Source organism: Maniola hyperantus, chromosome 7, assembly GCF_902806685.2.
Source record: "Maniola hyperantus chromosome 7, iAphHyp1.2, whole genome shotgun sequence".
Taxonomy (NCBI): domain Eukaryota; kingdom Metazoa; phylum Arthropoda; class Insecta; order Lepidoptera; family Nymphalidae; genus Maniola; species Maniola hyperantus.
In genome coordinates, this window is record NC_048542.1 from 12,412,893 (window position 1) to 12,435,711 (window position 22,819).

Below are 22,819 nucleotides of genomic sequence, written 5' to 3' on the forward strand. Positions count from 1 at the left end.
TCTCAATTCCATATTGATGTGCCATTGATGCTTGTCAAATGCCCTTCAATGCCGTAGTTGCAATGGACAATTGCTTCAATTCTCTTGCTAAACGATCAAATGGCATTTAAAATGAGCATCAATCACGTAAACATTGTCAATTGCCATTGATAGACTCGGGGGCCTTTAGCCTAAGGTAAATTAAAACTACCTGACTATTCATAAGCACTTTTAAAAAGTTTACATGAATAAAAAAACATTCTATTCTATTCTATTCTATTCTAACTCTTTTATGACCCAAACTTTCCCGAGTGTTGAGAGCATCTTGAATGAGCCTTTTAAATAACTGCTGTGTTACGTACGATAATAATCAGTTTTAAAAGTAGATATTATCTACTAGATAAGTACAAGAAGACGGGAATCACATCACCAAAATATACAAGACTAGTTTACACTATCAATATGCAATGTACACTCAAACTTACACGTAGGTAGGTACCTACCAATTTAACTGATACTCATCGATCATCCAATGTTTACATTATAGTTGTACACTAACAGTTTATCTCCATTTAAACATGAGGCAGATTTGAACGCGTTCAAGAAAAACCGGAATTTGGGTTTGTAGTTTAACTTGTGACAATTTGAGCAGCTAATTCAATTGCATCTGACTTGTTTTATAAATATTCTAGTGCGCTATTTACATTACCATAATAATATATCGTATTCGATTACGATAAAAATCAAGTTTATGTTTACGAATGTAACGGGAAGTTAACAATAATGGCCTAAGAGGGAGCACGTGCCAGACCTTCCTTATTTTATAAAAGCTGAAAGTTTCTCTGCGTATTGTCCCCAACACTGGGAAGGAACGTTTGTTTGGATGTTTTTTTGAGTCATGGTGGGTTTGGGAGATAACAGGTAATAAATCTGTAAAAAATCTTACGTCACAGTACAAAGTCTAATTTTTTTACATTTTCTTCAGAATAGTATTAGAAATCACGGCATATGCTTTCTCGTGGGTTTTCTGTTGACAAAGCGTTGAAAAAGCTACATAAACCGTTGAGTAAACACAACCAGTGCGACAAGCGTAGTCGTACTGGTTGTGCTTGGGTTTGGTTTATAGATATTTCAACGACCCCTGAATAGTAGTAGGTACGAAACGGACGAAGTTGCGAATACAAACTAGTCAAAATTTAAATACTGTTGTGATAATAGACAATAGAGGCCCTACAACTCGTCACACGTCAGTAGAGGCGTCGGCTTATTTCAACGCATGTAAAAGCTCAAGAAGAAAGCGGGCAGGAATTTACAAGGGCATTTCCATATGAAACACGCTGCGATTATCATCGCCCACTCGTCGTAAGACAATAGCGTGCGACTATTTCCTACGCGTGAATCTGTATAAACAACCGGATATCAAATATTAAGTATCTGCAGGTTTGCGATTGAATACGACCTCACAAGCGAGATTGAGAAAAATATAGCTTTGCGTTGATCTGTTTTCTAACAGAAAGAACATACTTTTGTCATCGTCATAATCAACCCAATGCCGGCTCTCTACTGAGCGCGAGTTTCCTCTTAGAATGAGAAGGATTGACCTATAGCCATAGTCCACCACGCTGGCCAAATGTGAATTGGCAGACTTCACACTCCTTCGAGAAGATTATGGAGAATTCTCACGCAAAAAAAATAAAAACAAGCTTTTTGTCGGCGTCTTTATTGGTATAATCCAGTCCTAGTCTCTTAGTAGTATTATAGGAGGCCGAAGTCTTAACCACTAGGCTATCACTGCTTTTTCAGGTCGCGAAAACTGTGTTTTAGAAAGTTTTTAGGAAGGTAGCACAACTGTTGCGTGATGGTGGTGGTGCTTCCGCTTAGGTAAGGAGTGCTTAGTTGAGTATTCAGAAGGGCATGCAGTCCGTCAGGGTACGCTGCATGCCGGCTGCCGCATGTGCCGCCGATTCAGATAAATAATTATTTATAATTTCGCTAATTACAGCCAAGATAGAGCTTAATGTTCCGTGTGGATCATGGACTTCCGCAAACTACCGCCTGCTTTCATCCGAGAAATGAAAATTGCCGCGTTGTTATTCTAAGGAAAATAATGAAAATGATGGAACTCAATGAACTTTATTCGAATTAGATTCAGATCAATTCAATAAACATAAAATATATCTAAACTTTGCAACATTTGTACATCTGATTTTGACGAACACAATAGGTATTATTGGAACCTGTTCTTATAGTTCTCAATTTTTAAACCACAGTAAATTTATGCAAAAATTATTTATTTATGACAGCGCGGCGTACAATGGTCTTTTAAAGATATTTTTATATTTATTGAAGTGGGTAACTTTTGAATAATGCCTCATAAATTAATATAAGCATTAAGCATTAATATTGAAAAGTGGTGTGAATACATTATTATGATTAAGGCCATAAGTCGTAAATGTTATAAAAAGTTTATTAAACGTGGACTCCATACGGAGACGAAGATTTGGTGAGCTCTCTTGTGTAGCTGTGATAATGTGTCATAAGAAAAAGGTCCCTGGGAGAGAATTATATTGCGGTTCTTAATATTCTAAAACATATTCTAAACGCTACTACATAATATTTTACATCAGACTCACACTCAGGTAAATGGCACTCAAACCCATACAAATATAAATGCTAAAGTGTATATATCTCTGTGTCCGTCTTTGTGTCAGTCTGTTACTTTTTTAAAAGGCCCATCGTTTAACTGATTTTGATGAAATTCGGGACATAAGAAGAAGACATCCTGAAGAAGGACATAAACTACTTTACCCTGGAAAATCAAAAAGCGCTACGGAATTTAAAAAAAATTATATCCACGCGGGCTTTCGTGATGCGAATGAATTCGCTGGCAACATCTAGCTTAAAATAAATTACTAACTGAGCAGTCGCAGCTTCACACAAGTGGGCTTATCTATTATATAGATTAATTATTATTAATGTAAAGAACGTGTTATGTATGTTACTATCTTAATTGCCCCCGTAAGATGATGGTGAAAACCCTTTTGAATTTGAAACTCATTACTTAATAAGTTTAAAAGTTAATAAGTGATTTTAATTATACAGACGAATGCAGAGAGCGACATGCGATAAAGACTTTAGAGATAAGAGAAGAGATGGTTTACATGTTCGACAGTTCAACACGCTCTCCAAAACTCGGAGGGAAAGTCTAAGACGTAGTACCAAAGTTTGGTCGCTTATCTAGTTATCAACGAGGATCAAGAGCAATTAATTGATGTATTAGGTACGCTGTCGCAAGGAGGCGACGCTACCCTGTAACTCCTGCTTAAAGTTTATCCACAAACGCCAACATCCGCTCCGCTTATCACTATAATCGACCTATTACCACCTATTACCATGTTCTCAATGGCAAACAGTCTCAAGCGAGTCTCTGTAGTTTCCATATCCCACGCATCTGTGGGCGTCATAGTACCAAACACCACATATAAACAAACAATAAATATGAGCATAGAATTTTGGTATTTTTTAGCAAAGCAATAACGAGCAGATTCGCTCGTACAATTTTTTTGTAGGTTGTACATTCGTTTACTTTCCAATTTTAGTTGAGTGTTTGCTTATCCAAGATTTAGAGTTTGGGGTTATGTGACAACTCGTAGGTGGCAATTTAGTAGCGAATTACGCTTTAAATAGTGTGTGTGGAAGTGCTTCTTTAGGATTATCACTTTGCTGTTTTACCTGTTGGTCTTAAGTGATGATGCAGTCTAAATTGAACGCGTTGTAGGCTTGACTGAAAGAAATATTGCCCACGCAGTATAAACCTCTGTTTGCATTTTACATCTGCTTAAATCCTCTTCTTCTTCTTCTTGAAGTTCCGTCTCCCATCGGAGGTTGGCAACCATAAGGGCTATCTATACTTTGAACGCTGCTGCGCGGAAAAGAGATCGGGTACTCTTCCCGTACCATTGCTTTGGCGTAAATTTTTGAGCCACAATGTTCTTCTTAAATCCTCTATTCTCATAAAATTACATTCGCGAAACGAATATCACTATCCATACCACCTATTATAAATGCAAAAGTGTGTTTGTTTATTGGTTGTCATCACGTTTCCTCACGCTTACTCTCTTACAACCTTGTGCTTGAAGTAGGAAAAACTATAGTGCAAACATACAATCTTATAATACTTATGTACTCGTAAGCCATATTGTGGTTAATTCTGTTGTATACAATCTCTAAACAAAACTAAGTTGCCAGGTCTAAAATATGAGATTTATTCTTTTTCGCAGGGAGCTTTATGAGCCGACACTTGGGCATTCATATCTAGATAGATAGATATTCGGTGAAAATTGCCTATGCTCACTTCGGCCGTGTTCGTTGTATTAGAGCGCGCCAGCGAAATGTCCGGAATACCTAACTAGCTTAATAAAGAGCCTGCATGGAAGCCTTACCTTTTGATAGAGGGAAGGACAATGCGTCATCGGAATGATCTGCAATACGGGCGATATTAAATACCGTGTGTAGCTCTGTATGGAGAATGGAGCTCATTGTTTTGTGGAGAATTTCTTGTATGTAATTATTCTCATAATGTATTGCAATGAATTTGCTTTTTCCCTCGTTAAATTTCGGATCAAAGTGTCACCACGTCACTGTCACGGTTTTTAACATCATAATCATCATCATCATTATCAACCGATCACCGGCTTAACACGGGTAGGTATCTTCTTAGAATGACAAGAGTTTGACCATAGTCTACCACGTTGGCCAAGTGCGTATTGGCAGACTTCATACACTAAAAAAACTATGAAAAAACTAGGAAAAAACTATTGAGCGTGAATTCTAAATATATAAAAGGAAAAGCTGATTGACTGACTGACTGACTGATCTATCAACGCACAGCTCAAACTACTGGACGGATTAGGCTGAAATTTGGCATGCAGATAGCTGTTATGACGTAGGCATCCGCGAAGAACGGATTTTTGAAAATGCAGGGAGTAAAATAGGATAGGGGTTTGAAATTTATGTAGTCCACGCGATTGAAGTCGCGGGCATAACCTACTCTCAAAATAAGAAGAGAGATTCATCATGTTGCTCTAAATAATGCGGTCCTGCCTCCTACATGTCTTTTATCATTTTGTATTTTGTGTCTTGTTTCTTGTACCTTTATTTGTATTTAAATTTATTATTAATCATCTAGTTAGTGTAAGTGGAACTGCCGTTCTAATAAGATATAAAAATAAATAAAATAAAATAAAATAAAATATCCCAGAAATTCTCCTGAGATTTGCCAGTTTCATAATAAGGTTAAATAATAATTATTTGCATTTACAGAAAAACTTGTAGAGGTACTTAAGTTTGCGATTTTAAGTGTGAAATAAAAGCAACGGACTCAGATGGAAATATTTAGAAAAGCCACAAAAATGCCATTTCTACATATGGAAACAAAGAATACCGATCGCCCCAAAATTCAAGTAGAATAAATTTCGATCTTAACCAATTTTGGCATACATCCTGTTTTTATGAAGTGCCATGAGTTTTTGCACGTTCAGCCGACGTCCTTCAAGGCATCCGATAAACAAAGGTACCTCGTTAGTGCTCCTGGAATCCAGTCGGTGGAATCGATGGTGGAAAAAAGTATCGAATCGATTGGATGTCAACGACCTATCTGACGTGGGAATCCGGCTCTGGATGGCATTGCTCGGGCATTGTTGGCTTTTTCTTGTACAATACCATCGATTTGTTATGCCCCCTTGCTATTACTGGTAATCCAAAATGTTCTATGCAAACTTGACCGTAGAAACTAAAACTGTAATGCCTTCAAAATATAAACAAACAACAACGTGAACTTACATTTACCTATAGTTATCTAGTATCTACCGCTTTACAAGCTAAGTACAAAGAATGGATTTTTTTCACAGACCCAATAGGTATGTACCTATAAATAAAAGGAAAAGGTGACTGACTGACTGACTGACTGACTGACTGACTGACTGACTGACTGATCTATCAACGCACAGCTCAAACTACTGGACGGATCGAGTTGAAATTTGGCATGCAGCTAGCTATTATGACGTAGGCATCCGCTAAGAAAGGATTTTTGAAAATTCAACCCCTAAGGGGGTGAAATAGAGGTTCTAAATTTGTGTAGTCCACGCGGACGAAGTCGCGGGCATAAGTTAGTCTATATATATAAAAGGAAAAGGTGACTGACTGACTGACTGACTGACTGAATGACTGACTGACTGACTGACTGATCTATCAATGCACAGCTCAAACTACTGGACGGATCGGGCTGAAATTTGGCATGCAGATAGCTATTATGACATAGGCATCCGCTAAGAAAGGATTTTTGAAAATTCAACTCCTAAGGGGGTGAAATAGGGTTTTGAAATTTTGTAGTCCACGCGGACGAAGTCGCGAGCATAAGCTAGTAATATATAAAATGAAAAGGTAACTGACTGACTGACTGATCTATCAACGCACAGCTCAAACTACTGGACGGATCGGGCTTAAATTTAGCATGCAGATAGCTGTTATGACGAAGGCATCCGCTAAGAAAGGGTTTTTGAAAATTCAACCCCTAAGGGGGTAAAATAGGGATTAGAAATTTGTGTATTCCACAGACGAAGTCGCGAGCATAAGCTAGTGTACCTATAAATGCGATCGTTTCCACAGATCCGACGGCTATAATAACATTTTAATTCAAATCAAATGAGCATTTTTCAGAGTTCCTTAATGATCACAATTAAAATCTCAAGTTTAAGCAGCTTAAGTACACCTTAACGCTTCTTGATTACTTTATAAATGGGCTTAAATATTATTCAGCCATAAACTTTGTTACCAGTGTAGCCGCTGCTTAGCTTGTGCAGCTTGATTACGATGATTTTATTCGATTTACACTGTGGTTCCCAAATTTTAATTTTATTTAATGCTGTATTTGTTAAAGACTACGAACCTAGGCAAATAAGTGTCTTATCTTGGGCTACATACGAACTAATACATAGAATAAAAGTAGGCAGGTGGTAGGCATCTATAGGTACAAAGAAAAGTAAGTTTGTCGCATCGGCCCGTTTGAGAGCGTTAAGCTAAAAAAGTGCTTAGCGGGTTTTATTCAATTGATATCCTATAAATAAGTGGCTCTCGAAGAAGGTTCCAGACTCCGGTAGGCATAGGTATTTATGCCTACCCATTATATAGGATTTATTATTATGATATTTTATATATTATTTAGGATCCCTCAATCCCTGAAGTGAAGCTGGGGTGTCTAAGCTAGTTATGTGGAAAAATATTAGATTTCTAAAAAATCTATTTCTATTACCTACTTACTTAGGACCTAGTGGGGTACGTATCTACACCAACAGTCTATGACAATGTTATAACTCATAACGCTTCCTTTTTTCGGTGATGATCGGTACATCGAATACACTTGACTATCCTGTACTTAACTTTTAAAAATGATTAGCATGAAAGTTGGGAACCACTGTATTTAATGTAAATATCTTAAGTGTAAAGTATTAGTTATAAGTTTTAACCAGTGGCACTCAAGGCCTTCTTAAGACCGATAATATCGGAAATGCTATTAAGCTTACGCTTTGATTAAGATAACCAATTAGTATTTAAACTTCAGTAGTAGTCGTAAGGTTCTACTTATTTAAGTCTGTGAAACCAATGTGATTTAGTCAAAAGGTACAGTCGGTTGTAAAAGCGGTTCCATTATACTAAAACAATATATAAGTAACTTGTTGTTAAATGAATTTGAAATGTAAACTCTTTATTTGCCTCCTACTAAAAATGAACTGAAATTGTTTTGGCACTAAGCTAACCTTCTTTACAAGCTGTTTTAAAATTCTTCATCTGTTTTTGTGTACTTACCCATCACCTCACCTACCGCGATAGTTTGACGGCTACAGTGTGATGATTATAAAGGTATGATTCCGAACCACGCTGCACGCAGCAGTGCTGCCGCAACAGTGCTTACGCTGCACTACTGGTCCCCATACAATCTCTATAAGCTTATATGAGATTACATTCCGAACTGTTGTTGAATGTTTCGCTACATTGCTGCCGCGACATTGCTGCCTAGCTCGGAATATATAAGCTTATAGAGATTATAATGTGGGGACCAGTAGTGCCGCGACGGCACTGTTGCGGCAGCACTGCTGCGTGCAGCGTGGTTCGGAATCATACCTTAATCATTTCTAAATGTGCAGTTACAACAGGATACCATAAAACATAAAAAAATCAGACAATCACAATAATTGCAAAGCAATGTGATAGTTCACGACATTCGTTCAAAGAGGTTAGGACAGCAGAATGCAGTTGCAGCAGTACTGCCTGAAAGTTCTCCCTAATGTTCTCAATGGGTTGTAAAGTCTACCAATGCGCACTTGGTCAGCGTGGTGGACTATGGTCTAAAATCTTCTCATTCTAAGAGACAATTCTTGCTTAGCAGTGGGCGTCGCGACGATGGGTTGAGATGATGAACAGTATGAAATAAAATGAAGTTTATATTATAACACACATTTATGTGTTTAACTGTACCTCGGTCGCCTCTAAGCGCGCTTCTTTTGTAATTTTATGGTTTCCTATGGGAAAGCCGTGTCATTACCATTTAAACGATTGCCCCAAGAACAATATATACTCCGCTATTCGCGTGGGTGTTCACTGATTACCGTTTATTTATTGCGAGTGGGAGTGTTTCTTTGTTTCACACTTCATCTGCAAATTCTGTTCTTTGCCTCACATTGATATATTCCTAGATTCAATTCTTTGATACTGTTTTGAATATAAAACACTGAGAAGAAAAGCAGGCGCAAGGTGGGCCACGTGGTATTAAATGACTAGCGCCCAGGTTTAGCCTGGTGGAATTTCCTAAAACGCTTTTTAATGGGATCTACTTACGTTATAAAGAAAACCTATAAGCAAAATCTCAAGTTCGTATCTGATTAGATATTTTAATCGTGGCAGATTACATAACTTTTCAGAAGTCTAGTTACTTTTTCGGAGTCGGCTATAGCCTGGCTCTAGCTCATATATAGTGCCCGGGTGCAATACCTACCTTGGCGACCTTTAGTAGGCGCGTGGTCAAAATGGAATTACTACAGTTATATTTTCACCAGTGATCGGAAATTTGGGTGCAAATTGTGCATATTCGGGTGCAAATGGACGGCCATAACTCGCGAGTCGGGCACAGGGCCTTTGAGCGCCGCGGCCCGCGAGCTACTCGCGCGGCACGGCACTCGGCGCCCCCTGAGCCTACGCCCATGTGTGCTGCACGCCCTGCACCATAGGTAAAGCCGGCACTGTACAGAACGCGGCCGAAAGTGATGACCATCGCCTCTTTAGAATACAAATACAAATATTACTTAAAGGTATGTTTGCTTTAAAACATTTAGCAGGCGCTACGCAAAGTATCAGTAGGTACCTAATACCTACCTTAAGTACGAATGATGTTGCTAATCTGGTTGTACACAATCCCAATTCCCGGATAATCCATATAGGTATGGGTAAATTAGTCAACTGTTTATGAGCCCGGTGCCACCTAGGAGCCCGGCGACCCCCCCTTAGGCGAAAAAACTTTATTTTTAAATAGATTGCAGTGAAAAGTGAAATGAATCTTCTAAGTTCTAATCCTCGGAAACTGAAAAAATAACATAAGGCGAAGTTTTTCATAAATACCTACCTACACAAAATAAGCTTGTTCATAATATGAATTCCTACTTTAGTTAAACTGACAAGATGAAAGGCCCCTACATCCTAAAGGGCGCCAATTAGGCTTGCATCGCTTAGGAGGCTCTACACGTATGTACTCGTCGTTATTGCATCTAAAACTTAACAATAACTGACAACATCTCGACGGAAGGTAAACAAAGGACGTGGTTGAAGAGTAGATAGTTAACACCACGAAATTTCATACAAATGGACAGCGCTTTGTAAGCATATTCCTAGTTCAATTTATACAAATATCTTGTGAATATTGCACTGCAGTTATACCTAGTTGAAACTTGAAACACAGTTGAATGCACAATGTAAAACGTTTTCGGAGTCATGCTTCCCATAGTCTGTAGAACTCATGATGTTCCCTGACAATACATACATTTAAACAATTGAACATACCTATTTGTTCCTATCTTCCTGTTAAGTACTAGTGGACTTGGACCAGCTTATCTTGTACTTACAGTTTTCAAGAGAAAATTAGCGACGCACCGATACCTTTATATAGAGAACTAGCTTATTCCAGCGACTTCGTCCGCGTGGACTACACAAATTTTAAACCCCTATTTTACCCCTTTAATTTCAAACCCCTATTTCACCCAGTTTTTTTCTAAAATCCTTTCTTAGCGGATGTCTACGTCATAATAGCAATCTGCATGCTAAATTTCAGCCCGATCCGTCCAGTAGTATGAGTTGTATTGTACGTTATCAGTCAGTCAGTTAGTCAGTCACCTTTTCCTTTTATATATTTAGATATAGATATTTTACGTCCTTCTGCAATATAAGTGAACATTTTAAATGTTAAAAGAATTTTTCAAAATGGTACCTACCTACTTATTAGGTTTAATATGCGTATTCTTTGCAAAAACTGTCCACTTAGCATCAATATTCGTAATTAAGACGAATCGATGGCGATTAAGTGAATGATGCTTTAATTGTGTCCAATTACTTCGAAATAAAACAAAACCACAGAAAGAATTCGAGAGAACTATTTGAATGGTTTTTTTGTATCGTCGTGACCTTCGTTGCAATGTTTGGCACCACAAAAAGTAAGGTAGAGAAGGGGAGAATAGCCGTAGTTCATTTCACCGTTTTTGGAAAACCTCCTAAGAGCGTAAAATAAGGGACATTCTTAGAAGACGAATTTCCAAGCGCTCTGATACAACTTATGTTCATAAACATTATGAATAAATAATATACTACTTATATTCATAAACAGAAGCCTCATATACATGACTAGCTTATGCTCGCGACTTCGTCCGCGTGGACTACACAAATTTCTACCCTACCTATTTCACTCCCTTAGGGGTTGAATTTTCAAAAAAATTTCTAAGCAGGTGCTTACGTCATACTAGCTAATAGTATCTGCTGTATCTGCTATAGCTATCTGCATGCCAAATTTCAGCCCGATCCGTCCAGTAGTTTAAGCTGTGCGTTGATAGATCAGTCAGTCAGTCAGTCAGTCAGTCACCTTTTCCTTTTATATATTTAAGACAAGTCTTTGGCAAAAGTACGACAAGACTACGACAAGACTGCGACGAGACTACGACAAGACAACGACAAGATTACGACAAGACTACGACAAGATTATGACAACAATACGACAAGACTGTGACAAGATTACGATAAACTACGACAAGACTATGACAAGACAAAGAGGACAAATACAAGACAAAGACAAGACTAAGACGAGACTAGGACTAAGGACTAAACAAAGACAAAACTACGTCAAGACAAAAGCAAGACTACGACAAGACAACGACAATACTACGACAACGAAAAACTTAGTAGTAACGAAAATACTACAAAAGACTACCTACTATAGTTAAATCTAGGTTTTCCTTCAGTATCAGGCGACATAACTATTTTCGACGATAGAGATTTAAATCTTCGGATAGACATTCACAAAAAACATAAAATCTTATCATATTCTTCTCACAAATCACGTACAATCAGCACTGTTTGAATGGAGAAAAAAGCTCAAATTGGAAGTGCAAACATCGTTTGTTTATCAAGTGCCTGAGTATTCGCTCCGATCGAGAATCGGAATCAAATTAGTTCGGTGATTTTTCTGAAAATCATTTTCATTTTTCAGCTCGCTTTTTAATAGAAGAAAGATTTTATAGTATTTTTCCGTGTTTTATATCTGTTAAAGTTAAATGTTAAATGTGTACTTAATACATAGTTTTGAATATGGTTATTGAACTTTTTTCGTAGCACTTAGATATTGTTTTTTAGAAGTAGGTATTTCTAAATAGCAGGCACCAAAACCAAACCAGTGGTTTAGGCTGTGCGTTGATAAATAAGTCAGGCAGTCAGTAAGGACTTTGAATTTTATATACAGATAGGTTAGCGCTTGGCTTGCTGACAAGGCTAGTTCGACGGATAATATAATATCTAATAATATCTCGGGTAGTATAATATAATGTCTATTATAATATAAGCCGACATAAATAAATGGACAGACAATTTTTGCGATATCGTTATAATTTATTACGTAAATCTGACGTTAAAATCCGTAACACATCATTGAGTTTAATTAAGCCCATAATAATTAACGCGAAATAGGCTTTCCCTGCTTCATTATAGAATGTTGACGTAATTTTTGTCGAAAATAATTAATTAATTAATTAATACATCATATATTTTTATTAAATATTGGTTGAAATTTAATGTTGGTTATCTCGTAAACATTCATTTATGTATTTGCGAAATTCATGTACCGTACATACTTTCATATACGAGTAAATATGCCTATCTACGAAATTCGTGAACTTACCTACCAAATTCGTGAAAATTAAATGGCGACCAACAGAAGTCGATATAAATAACTGACTCATTCGAGTCTAGGATCACAAGACCAATATCTTCAGCAATAAAGGAACGAGGACAACCGCAGAGAGATAACAAATTGTTTGAGTCTTCTAACTCTATACCTAAGTTCAATATGGCTGAGAGAATTTTTCTTCAGATTCCAAAAGCTCCTTCCAAAAGCGTTTCGCGCGGAGAACTTTTCCGTCATAGATTTCCAACTGAATCGGAAAACTGTTTTTTTAATATTGAAATCAATAAAAGAAAAACTCTCCCGTTCGAAGGGAAACGCTTTTAAATGGGGAAAATCAGAAGGAACCTCGGGAAATTTCTTTCAGTGTACAAAAAAAGTAGAGTAGTGTCGTAGTTCACTAAACGGTCTGCTCTGAAAAAACAATTTATAGTCCGCCACAGGTCAATATGGCAATCGGGGTATGAGGCGGGGGGATGTCCCGCACAACCGCATGTCACTCGCACTCGCCTACACAGGGTTAGCGCGGGTGATGTGCGGGTGTGCGGGGCGTTCCTTCCCCGATTGCCATCTCGACCTGTCGCGTACTATAGGTACTTACCTATAGGTTTTTGATAACCTAGTTGAACCTAGAGACTGGATTGACTGCATAAATACAATCATTTTGAAAAAATAGATTGATTCACAAATAAAACTCAATTTTTTATGTTAAAAAATTATATTATCTTTAATCTATTAACTAACCAAAGGTATCAAATAGAAAACATTCCTTCGTATAATTTATACACCTACTGACTCCAAACCTTTTTGGTCTACAATTCTGAATCAGGTTTTAAATAGATCTTTGTTTTCATTCATAACTTTGAACCAGTGACCATCTGTTTCGGAGCATGTAGGTGTACATTTATTGTTGAAAGATGAGATATTTTATACTTATGACTAATTCCTAATCGTAAGCTTATTCTTAACGTATAAAAAAGCTATTTTTCAATCGGATACTTCCATTGAAATACTAGTTGGTAGGTATTGTATCAATGAAATTGAAATTCGTGTTGTCAAATGATTAACGATAATTAAATTTAACTACAAGAATATTGTGAAAGCAATTGTGAATATTGCTTACTTTGAGATTTATTTGAAAAGTGAACTTAAACTGCCGACAAATCTTTGCACGGTAAGTATTTAAAAAAACTGTCGGTTCTTGTTTGTGTGATTTCTATCAAAAGCTTTGCAACTGTGTAACTAAAATGTAAATTTATTAAAATATGGCCAGAGGCGCAACGCATCGTCTATGTCGTTGACCACTCACACAGATGCATAACGATGTGTCAATTAGACGATAGGTTTTGCTCACTCAATTTCGTCAATCAGTGATGAATGATGGAGCAATGGATTGTCTAGATATTTGTAAATTGGCATGCAAACACCAGTCATCAGTTTTGCCATAACAGTGACCGTGGCAAAATCTATCGTCAGTTATACAAATTACTTAAGCTATTACCTAGCACCTAGACAAATCAGGTAGGCTTTTTTCTTTACAGTAGGCGAAGGAGGCGGGCCAGGCCTTGAAGCCGACTCTGCCGTAGATGTTTTTGGCGCAGCGCACGTCATCGGCGAGGTCCTCATTGAGGAGATCTGAAAAATACATATGAATATCAAGTACTTGCTTAGTATACTGGTAATGATCAGGTGATCTAGGACGGTTTTTTTATCATCACAAGGCAATAATCGCATCTGTGGTAACTACTTAGTTGATTTTATGGTATTATAGCTGCAGCTGTGCTATGTGCATCTCAGCTAATAATATAATGAGAGTTGTTTGCAATCATTGTTGCTATCACTACAGCTGCAGCTGTCAAACCGACTTCGGTTCATACACAAGTTAAGATGATGGAGACGTGGCGTAAACTCTCCAGCAACAGTTGTACTTAGTTCGTTAGTTAAACACGGGCGACGATTCAGGTGGGGCAGATAATATTACCATGCCTACTAGTACCTACTGACGCCATACAAGTCTCTGAAAGAGACATAATATAATTGCGTCCTCGCCACCTCTTCGTCACTCGCTGGATTTGATAATGTGGCTAACTCTGTTGTAAACAATCATAGACTAATAAAACAATCTAAGTACCTAAACTAAATTGAAAGGACTAATACTAGTATTATGCTTTTCTGCAGAGTGCATTATAAAAGGGATAGCAATAGTTTACGAAAAAGATAGTTTTTGTTAAAATTGTTATCTTCCGGTACGAGTATGTTGTATATTCAGAACCTTAGGCAATGATTTGGGAAGAAGAAGAACTCTTTATAATTTATTCCTTTAAGTATATCATTATAAGTTTAGGCATCTGTCCTATTTATTACGTAGAGACGATCTCTGTTTCGAATTAGCTAGTCAGCTGGTCGGCCAATTCATAGTTCGCTTACTTACGATACTTACTACTTATTACTTCTTCAGCTTATGACCTACTTATAATATTTACTCTAGTTCTCAAGCAATTAGCAAACTCCTAAGATAACGGTAAAAGGAAATCTGCATTTAGCGTGCTCTAATGAACTATAATTAGTTAGTGAGGGTCATAATAGGATTAGCACACCTTCGCACTTAATATGACAGCGGCCTCCTTTCCTTCCCTTTTTGCACCACTCTTTGTTGTTTATCTGTGGAAAAAGAATTGGAATTTGTATTCTTGTATTTAATAGCTAGCTAAAATAAAAAGGGAAACCAACAATTTAAAGTTTAAAAAAATAATAAAAAAACAGCCTTGGAGGTATTTTTAAACTTTTTAAAAATAATATCTCAACGAAATCTATACAAATGAAAAACTTGTCCTAACTGACTGATGTAGCAATGCACAGTCTAAACTACTGGTGGTTAGAGTATCAAAATTATGACGCTAGGTTTCTCTTATGATGTAGGTGCTCTGGGGGATAGGATTTTTGGAAATTCCAACGTTAAGGGGGTTAAATAGGGGATGAAAGTTTGTATGAATGAGCTTTCCCTAAAAAAACTACAAGGTCGTATTTCAGAATTTTAAAAAATGTCTCTCTCACCGATTTAAAAGAATTTTGAAAAGGCGTCAGCCTACGACGCTCGAACCGCAATGTGATGAGCAGTTTAGCAAATTGTGACGGAACCAATGAACCAGCACAGACACATCATATCGGCTAAACACTCTACAGTACGCGGCTAAAAGTAATGTACATCGGCCTTTAGAATGACATTTCGGCTTTGTAGAGTGTTGTCTCACTCATTCCTATATTATGACGTTTTGTCGGTGTCAACGACAGGGACAACGCTCTACAAATCTGCTATCTCCCTCTAAAGGTCGATGTTCATTACTTTCGGCCGTGTACTGTATTTTCCGTAATGATCGGGAAAAAATATAGCTAAGCTCATTTGAATTTGTTTAAACACGGGGAAATGTCCGGGAAATTAAAAAATCCCCAAGTGCCGCTATTCAAGAGTCCTGTAAAATCCCCTTTTAAAACTATAGAGGAGCTCTTTAATAAATTGTCACGTAAGAGTCTTAAGGAAAAAGGGAGTAAGAAAAAACTGGCATTGGGAAGGCGACAGACCATCCCCGAAAGAAATAAAAAGAGGGAGATAGGTCTTAGAGGGATGCAGGCACCGGCGTCTTGCTGCCACGAGAGTCGTTCCTTTTGGTTTTCTTAGATTTTTGCTCCATATATTTTGTATTTATCTTAGGTACTGTGTTATACTAGGAGAGCACATTACTATTTATAAGTACAGAATCTATTCTTAAGGAAAAAAACCAGCATGCCTGGGAATTCTCCATAATAGTCTCAAAGGCATGTGAAGTCTGCCAATCCGCACTTGGCTAACGTGGTAGACTAGCCAAATCCTTCTCATTCTGAGAGAAACCCGTGCTCAGTAGTGAGCCGGCGTTAGGTTGATGATGGTGATTTAATTTTATTCAACGGAAGAGACAAAACCCAGGGTTATGATATAAAAGGAGTCAAGTACCTATGGGTGAACACCCGTACCTATTAGCAATACACGGATTATCAGTCCTGAAAATGTGACTTTAGTAAACGCCTGTAATATGAGACACCCAAATAATACGACATGTCTTCAGGGCGTACTTGAATGATACTCCACGTATTCTATGGTGCGTTACATTATTTATGTGCTTCAAGTGCCGCGGGTCACATACTACACGCATCTTAGTAAGTCGAAGAAATTCGACTTGTGTTTGAAAAGTTCGAATAAGTACCTACTTCACAAGAGCATAGTGGAACAAAGCTTCAAGGAGCCGTGATCAAGTGACATTTATTTGACACAGGAGCCCTGTTTCGCCTGCTTCCGTCCTCGCATTGAAACTGTCTCGTGACTATTTTACTACTTGCGAACGGAAATATCCTTTTATTTGATTCAGTTAAGGAAAAATATTGACAAGCAACAAAATTGACGAGTTCATTGCATTGGCTGTTTGCTGGATAGAACTACTTATACCGAATGAAACTTTGTCTACAGGATAAATATCCTGTGTAGCGTAACAATCCGGAATTTGCTCATGAAATAGTTTAAGCAACGTTTTGTTTCCAGTACATTCCTGATGATAATAATGTTCTTCACGATTTGTCCACCAATAGCGATTCTTCATTTACTCTGTATCGTATTTTTAGGGTTCCGTACCTCAAAAGGAAAAACGGAACCCTTATGGAATAACTTTGTTGTCTGTCTGTCTGTCAAGAACCCTACGGTGTACTTCCCGTTCACCTAGAATCATGAAATTTTGCAGGACGGTAGGTCTTATAGCAGACATGAAAAATCTAAAAACCGTGAATTTGAGATAACATCACAAAAAAATTAAAATGTGTTCATGAACAAATATTGCTATTTTCAATATTCAAAGTATGATTACTATACCAAGTGGGGTATCATACGAAAGGGCTTTATTTGTACATTCTAAAAGAGATGTTTGTTTATTTTTAGGCATAATAGTTTTATCGTGTAAAATGTCGATAAAATAATGCGCGCGCGATGTGCGCGAATCTGACTGGCACTTGTCGGTTTTTCTCATTGGTGAGAATCATGACGCTTTACCATTGTTCATAATGGTAGGAGTTTTCTTGACTCAATGGATTGTGAGCGCATGTGGCTAGTGAAGCCAAACTTAGTCATTTCATACTATGTTCAGTTGTACGACTCACAGTAATATTGACCGCTGTTATTAAAGCTATAAACATAAGAAGGCTTTGGTCTAGTTATCCTTAGGGCAGCGCTTTGCATCTAAATGAATAATTCAGTAGCTTTTGAATATAGTCTTTTAATTTAAATTTTCAAATACAGTGTACGTACTCCTATTTCGGTCGGTACTCTAGTAGGGATCTCTAATTATTTATTAAAATAAAATATAGCCTATGTCTCTGAGGAATAATGTAGATTTCTACTAGAAATAATTTTCAAAATCGGTTCAGTAGTTTTAGAGATTACCACCTATAAACAAACTTACAAACTTTACCTCTTTATAATACTAGCTGATGCCCGCGACTTCGTCCGTGTGGATTTACGTTTTTCAAAATCTCGCAGGAACTCTTTGATTTTCCGGGATAAAAAGTAGCTTATGTGTTAATCCAGGGTATAATCTATCTCTATTCCAAATTTTAGCCAAATCCGTCCAGTAGTTTTTGCGTGATTAAGTAACAAACATCCAAACATCCACACTTTCACATTTATAATATTAGTAGGATTAGGATAGTACAATTTAATTATATTTCTCCAAAATAACATAGTAATTACAATAATTAATTAATTAATATTGCTCATCTCGCAACACAAACACAAAAATATCATTTGGAGAAATGAACATAAAAACTGATAATTTTCTTTGCCGGACTATGCTTTTTGTTAAAAACGATTGTCGTTCATTAAATCTCATAACCGCGATATTAATCGCTTAACCACAAAAGCATGAATTATTTCATTTTTGTGACAGTCGAGAGAGATAACCACGTAAATGAATAATATCCCGCAACCCAAGCGCAATCGCGGCATGTTATTCGACGAAACGTTGCAAGCCGTGAAAGATATGTATCGCATCGCACTGATTGTGCTAGAGCTGCAGAAATGAATAAAAAGATTTATGGATTGTACAAAATATAATGGTGTGAATTATCGCCTTGTATCGCATTATATTGTAATCGTAAGTTGATTCGACTTTTTGAATCTATTTACGACATTGGTAGATATTTATTTAAAACTAGCTGCGATCTAGTTCTAGAAAAAGTATAGATTAATTAATTATTTATTTGCGTGATTATAAGTAGGCACATAATATAATTATTGTTCACGAATAACAAACAATATTGGTGTAGGACGATAGGAAATAAAATTAGCAGACTTGCAAGTTACAATCAGCTATAATAATCAATATCATCATCATCAACCCATGGCCGGTCCACTACTGAAAACAGGTCTCCAATCAGACTGATTAAGGGCTTAGGCCATAGTCCACCACGCTGGCCAAGTGCCGATTGGCAGACTTCACACACCACTGAAAACATTACGGAGAACTCTCAGGCATGCAGGTTTCTTCACGTTGTTTTCCTTCACCGTTGAAGCAAGTGATATTTACCTAATTGCTTAACGCACACAACTCCGAAAAGTTAGAGGTGCTTGCTCGTGTTAGAATCTCGGACCTCTGGTGGATGTCTGAACCACTAGGCTATCAGCCATATAAGGGCATGGAAAATATTTGATTCTAATTCTGTACCCGGATGAGAGTTTGAAAACAGAACGAGAATCGTTTGATAAAGTTTGTGCTTTCGTTAATTTATAAAGGCCCGCGTACACTTTGGGTCACTGTATTTGCTAAGGACACTGTTTACACGTTTCACATTATATTTCATCAATGACAAAGATATGCCAAGTTTATACCTGTACAAGTTGGTTGACCGCTTTCGCCCAACGCGTTGCTACAAATTTCATAAAGCTCGTAACAAGATAAATTTTAAAGAAACAAAAACCCATCTGCTAAAAATATCACCACCACAAAAATATAAAAGTACTACCACGAACGAACAGTTCCTGTGTAAATACACAAAATACACAAATGATATACTAACTGCAACAACATAATAAGTAAGAACTTTCATTTGATACTAAACGATAAATTTATGTCAACTTTATTTAGTGTGTTGAAAAACGTCGTATGGTACACGTGTGTATTGATGATTAACGTCCTCAGCTATCTTAAGGCCCTTTTTTTTTTTTTTTTTTTTTTCCGTGGGGAAATCCTCATGGATGCCACCGCACCCGGGGAGGTACGGAGGTTATGTCGGACTCTTACCGACTAAAACCCCACGATGTTCCACGCATCGCCTGGTGGCTGGGCTACGGGGCCAAACACGTTCACGCAACCCAGCCAGCGGCGCCTGCTAAGGACCCACCTCAGGGGACCAATAAAATCCCTACACACCGTCTGAGGCGCACCAGGAACACGAAGGTGCGCCTCCCGACTCGAGGACTGGTTTCTTTCCGGACGATAGACTCCCCGCGTCCATTGCCCGAGAGTCCTTCTCAAGGGGGTAGGCGGCGGTCGTGGGCGGCTCGCCTACGCCCGACCCTCCTACGACGGATGGCATGAGAGTCGAAATCATCTTCTCTCATGCGCTCCGCCGACTCCTTTTGCGACATTGTCTCCTCGCAGAAGGACTCTACCGCTTTCCATGACCCATCGCTGCCCGCCATGGAGCTATCTTAAGGCCCTCACCTAACGGCTTGGATCTCAATGGCGCCCCAGCGGTAATCACCAACATTACACACTTGTGCCATAATGTACTATTATCCTTGCACCTATCCTAAAAGCTAAGTGTATATCACAGATGAGTGTAGATTTTTTACACTGCGTGTCTCTGTTGGTGGTTTGCGCACAAGCACAGCGGAGTTCTGTATTTGTACAATGCGCAGTCATACGCCTCGTATTCAGATTGGACTACTTGTTTTGCACGCACTATATTTAAATTATATGGACTGTATTTTCAGCGATAATTTAATTGAATCCAAACACCTAGATAGCGGCGGTCACGTCTGTGCTCATATAAAAAGCAATTAGCAGTAATATTTCATTTTCCCGCACAAAAGTGTCCGATACGCATTTCTCCATTAGGGTCGCTATAAAAATGCAAATTTTGGTGACACGCCGCCCGTTGCATCTGCATGTAGTCGGCAAACACGTTTTTAATTAATTCTCTTATTTATTTTTGTGTATTGACGCCACTGTGGGCGGAATTACCCATTACCGTGTTAGCACTATTGATTGAGTTGTTATGGTTGATATGGGTCAGATATTAAATGAGTATACTTATTTTAATCCTATTATAATGAGATTCTAAATAACTTGGGTTTTGCTCGTGGACTTTGAAAACTCAGGTCAAGCTGTATCTTGGTTTCTACGACACTGTTAGGTATAAATCCTGTTGAATTGCTACCGCCTCGCTACTCATGTTATAAATGCGAAAGTGTGTTTGTTTGTTGGTTTGTCCTTCAATCCTGATGATTTTTGCGTGGCTATAGTTAAAAGTCTAGAGAGTGACATGGTCTATTTTATATCCCGCAAAATCTAAGTGTTCCCACGGGATTTGAAGTTTTCAGCTAGTTAGTCATAAAGTTTGTCACGTATTTAATTTCAAAATGAACTACAACTCGAAATGGAACTTGCCTTTGTCTTTGAGAGAGACAAGACGACGCGTTTAAACGGTTAAACCGTTTCTCTCACATAATCTCGGATTACAATGGATTGTAAACATTACGTGGAACAGACTCAGACGAGGCACTCTAGATTAGTAATCTCGGGAACACTCAGTTATATTGTAACAATCATAGAGATCACTGGTAGCTAAGGAACATATTTTTGTTGTTTCATAGGCAAGTGGATTAAACTAAATATGTGCATTATTTGTGATTTTTCAGAATCACCTAACTAATGAAAATGTTTTTACGGAAAATTCTCTGCGATTTGCAACAAGAAATAATATTAAACTCCTACCTCGCGGAATCCTTGAGTAAATAAAAGATTTTACTAAGATTGTGTAGGTAGGATATTGTAACAATGAAATACATCCTTGACTAGAACTTCGTTTCGTTTTCTCTTCAGACTTATCCTAAAGTTGGGTCTAGAAAAAGTAATGACAATACACGATATAGTGAAGACCGATTCTTGTCCGATACTACACCGTGGAAACATTGTAACTTGTATGTTATAAAAGAAAATAGTTTGTTATGAAGTTCTTCTTGAATCAGTTTGAAATCGAAGTAGTACCTATCTTTATTCTTGCTCCTGCAACCCTAGCAAAATCAGGGTAACCACGATTTCGCAAGACTTTTTCTTTCGCTTCGTATTGCAAAATTCTGCGAGTGTCATGTCAGCTGTCGCTCTGATTGTTCTTGGGCCGCTCGCGCTGTAGTGCTGAAGCAGTCGAGTAGCGAATTTTGAATTTTTTTACTAGGTGATGCCCGCGAATTCGTTTGCCTGGATGTAGGTTTTTAAAAATCCTATGGGAACTCTTTGATTTTCGGGGATATAAAGTAGCCTATGGTGGTCTCTGGGATGGACTCTTAACTCTGTGCCAAATCTCGTCAAGATCAGTTCAGCGATTGAGCCATGAATAGTAATAGACTCCATTGGGTCTATTACTATACTATACTATATATACTATATATATATATATATATATATACTATAGACAAACAGAAACACTTTCTGCTTGAAATGTGGATCAGTTGCGACAGTCGTTAACGGGATGGGTGATCGAGATTTGTGTTTTTTATGAATGGTCTCAGCAGAAATCATTGAAAAATCTGTTGCAAGATTTAAAAAAAAAATATTAAAGTGATTAAAGTTAAGGAAATTTAAATATACCTACCTTGATATAAAGCCTGTCCTAGTTCAAGACCTCAGTGTTTGAGCTCAAACGAAGCTTTTAAAACATCCAATAACATAATCCTGGGTTGCAATGGATTGCAAACATTAGGTAGAGCAGACTCCCGGGATCCGAGATTAGCAATATCGGAAAGTATTAGATCCAAGACGTTATTTACCGACCGCCCCGACTGATTCCAATCGCTTCCATTTGCACACAGAGCGTGTTTTGTACGTATCGTCGTCATTGATTGTTGATCGAAGTGAAATAATATTTGGAGCTAACTACTAAGCACTACCCTATACCTCTACCGTATTTTTTCGCACGTCTGTGCCGGTAGGGTGGTAACTAATTAGATACGGTTAAAGCCTCCCACCTGATAAGTCCAGAGACAATTCAGAAGTTATAAAGTCTCATTGCCCCGGGAATTGAACTAGAGACGACGACTATGATGACAGCCACGAC

General features: G+C 37.8%; 2 protein-coding genes across 2 annotated transcripts in view; one reads left to right on the forward strand and one right to left on the reverse strand.

The window, feature by feature from the left end:
- Lrt (Leucine-rich tendon-specific protein) overlaps nt 1-22,819 on the forward strand; it is a 96,260-nt gene that overhangs the window by 15,386 nt on the left and 58,055 nt on the right. The window lies entirely within an intron of this gene.
- Nucleotides 13,206-22,819, reverse strand: part of LOC117983388 (lysozyme-like) — a 34,884-nt gene continuing 25,270 nt past the window's right edge. Inside the window, exons 5-6 of the mRNA XM_034969913.2 lie at nt 15,064-15,127; nt 13,206-14,101 (exon numbers count right to left, since the gene is read on the reverse strand). Coding sequence (XP_034825804.2) covers nt 13,968-14,101; nt 15,064-15,127 — 198 coding nt within the window. The 3' untranslated portion in view covers nt 13,206-13,967. The remainder of the gene's footprint in view (nt 14,102-15,063; nt 15,128-22,819) is intronic.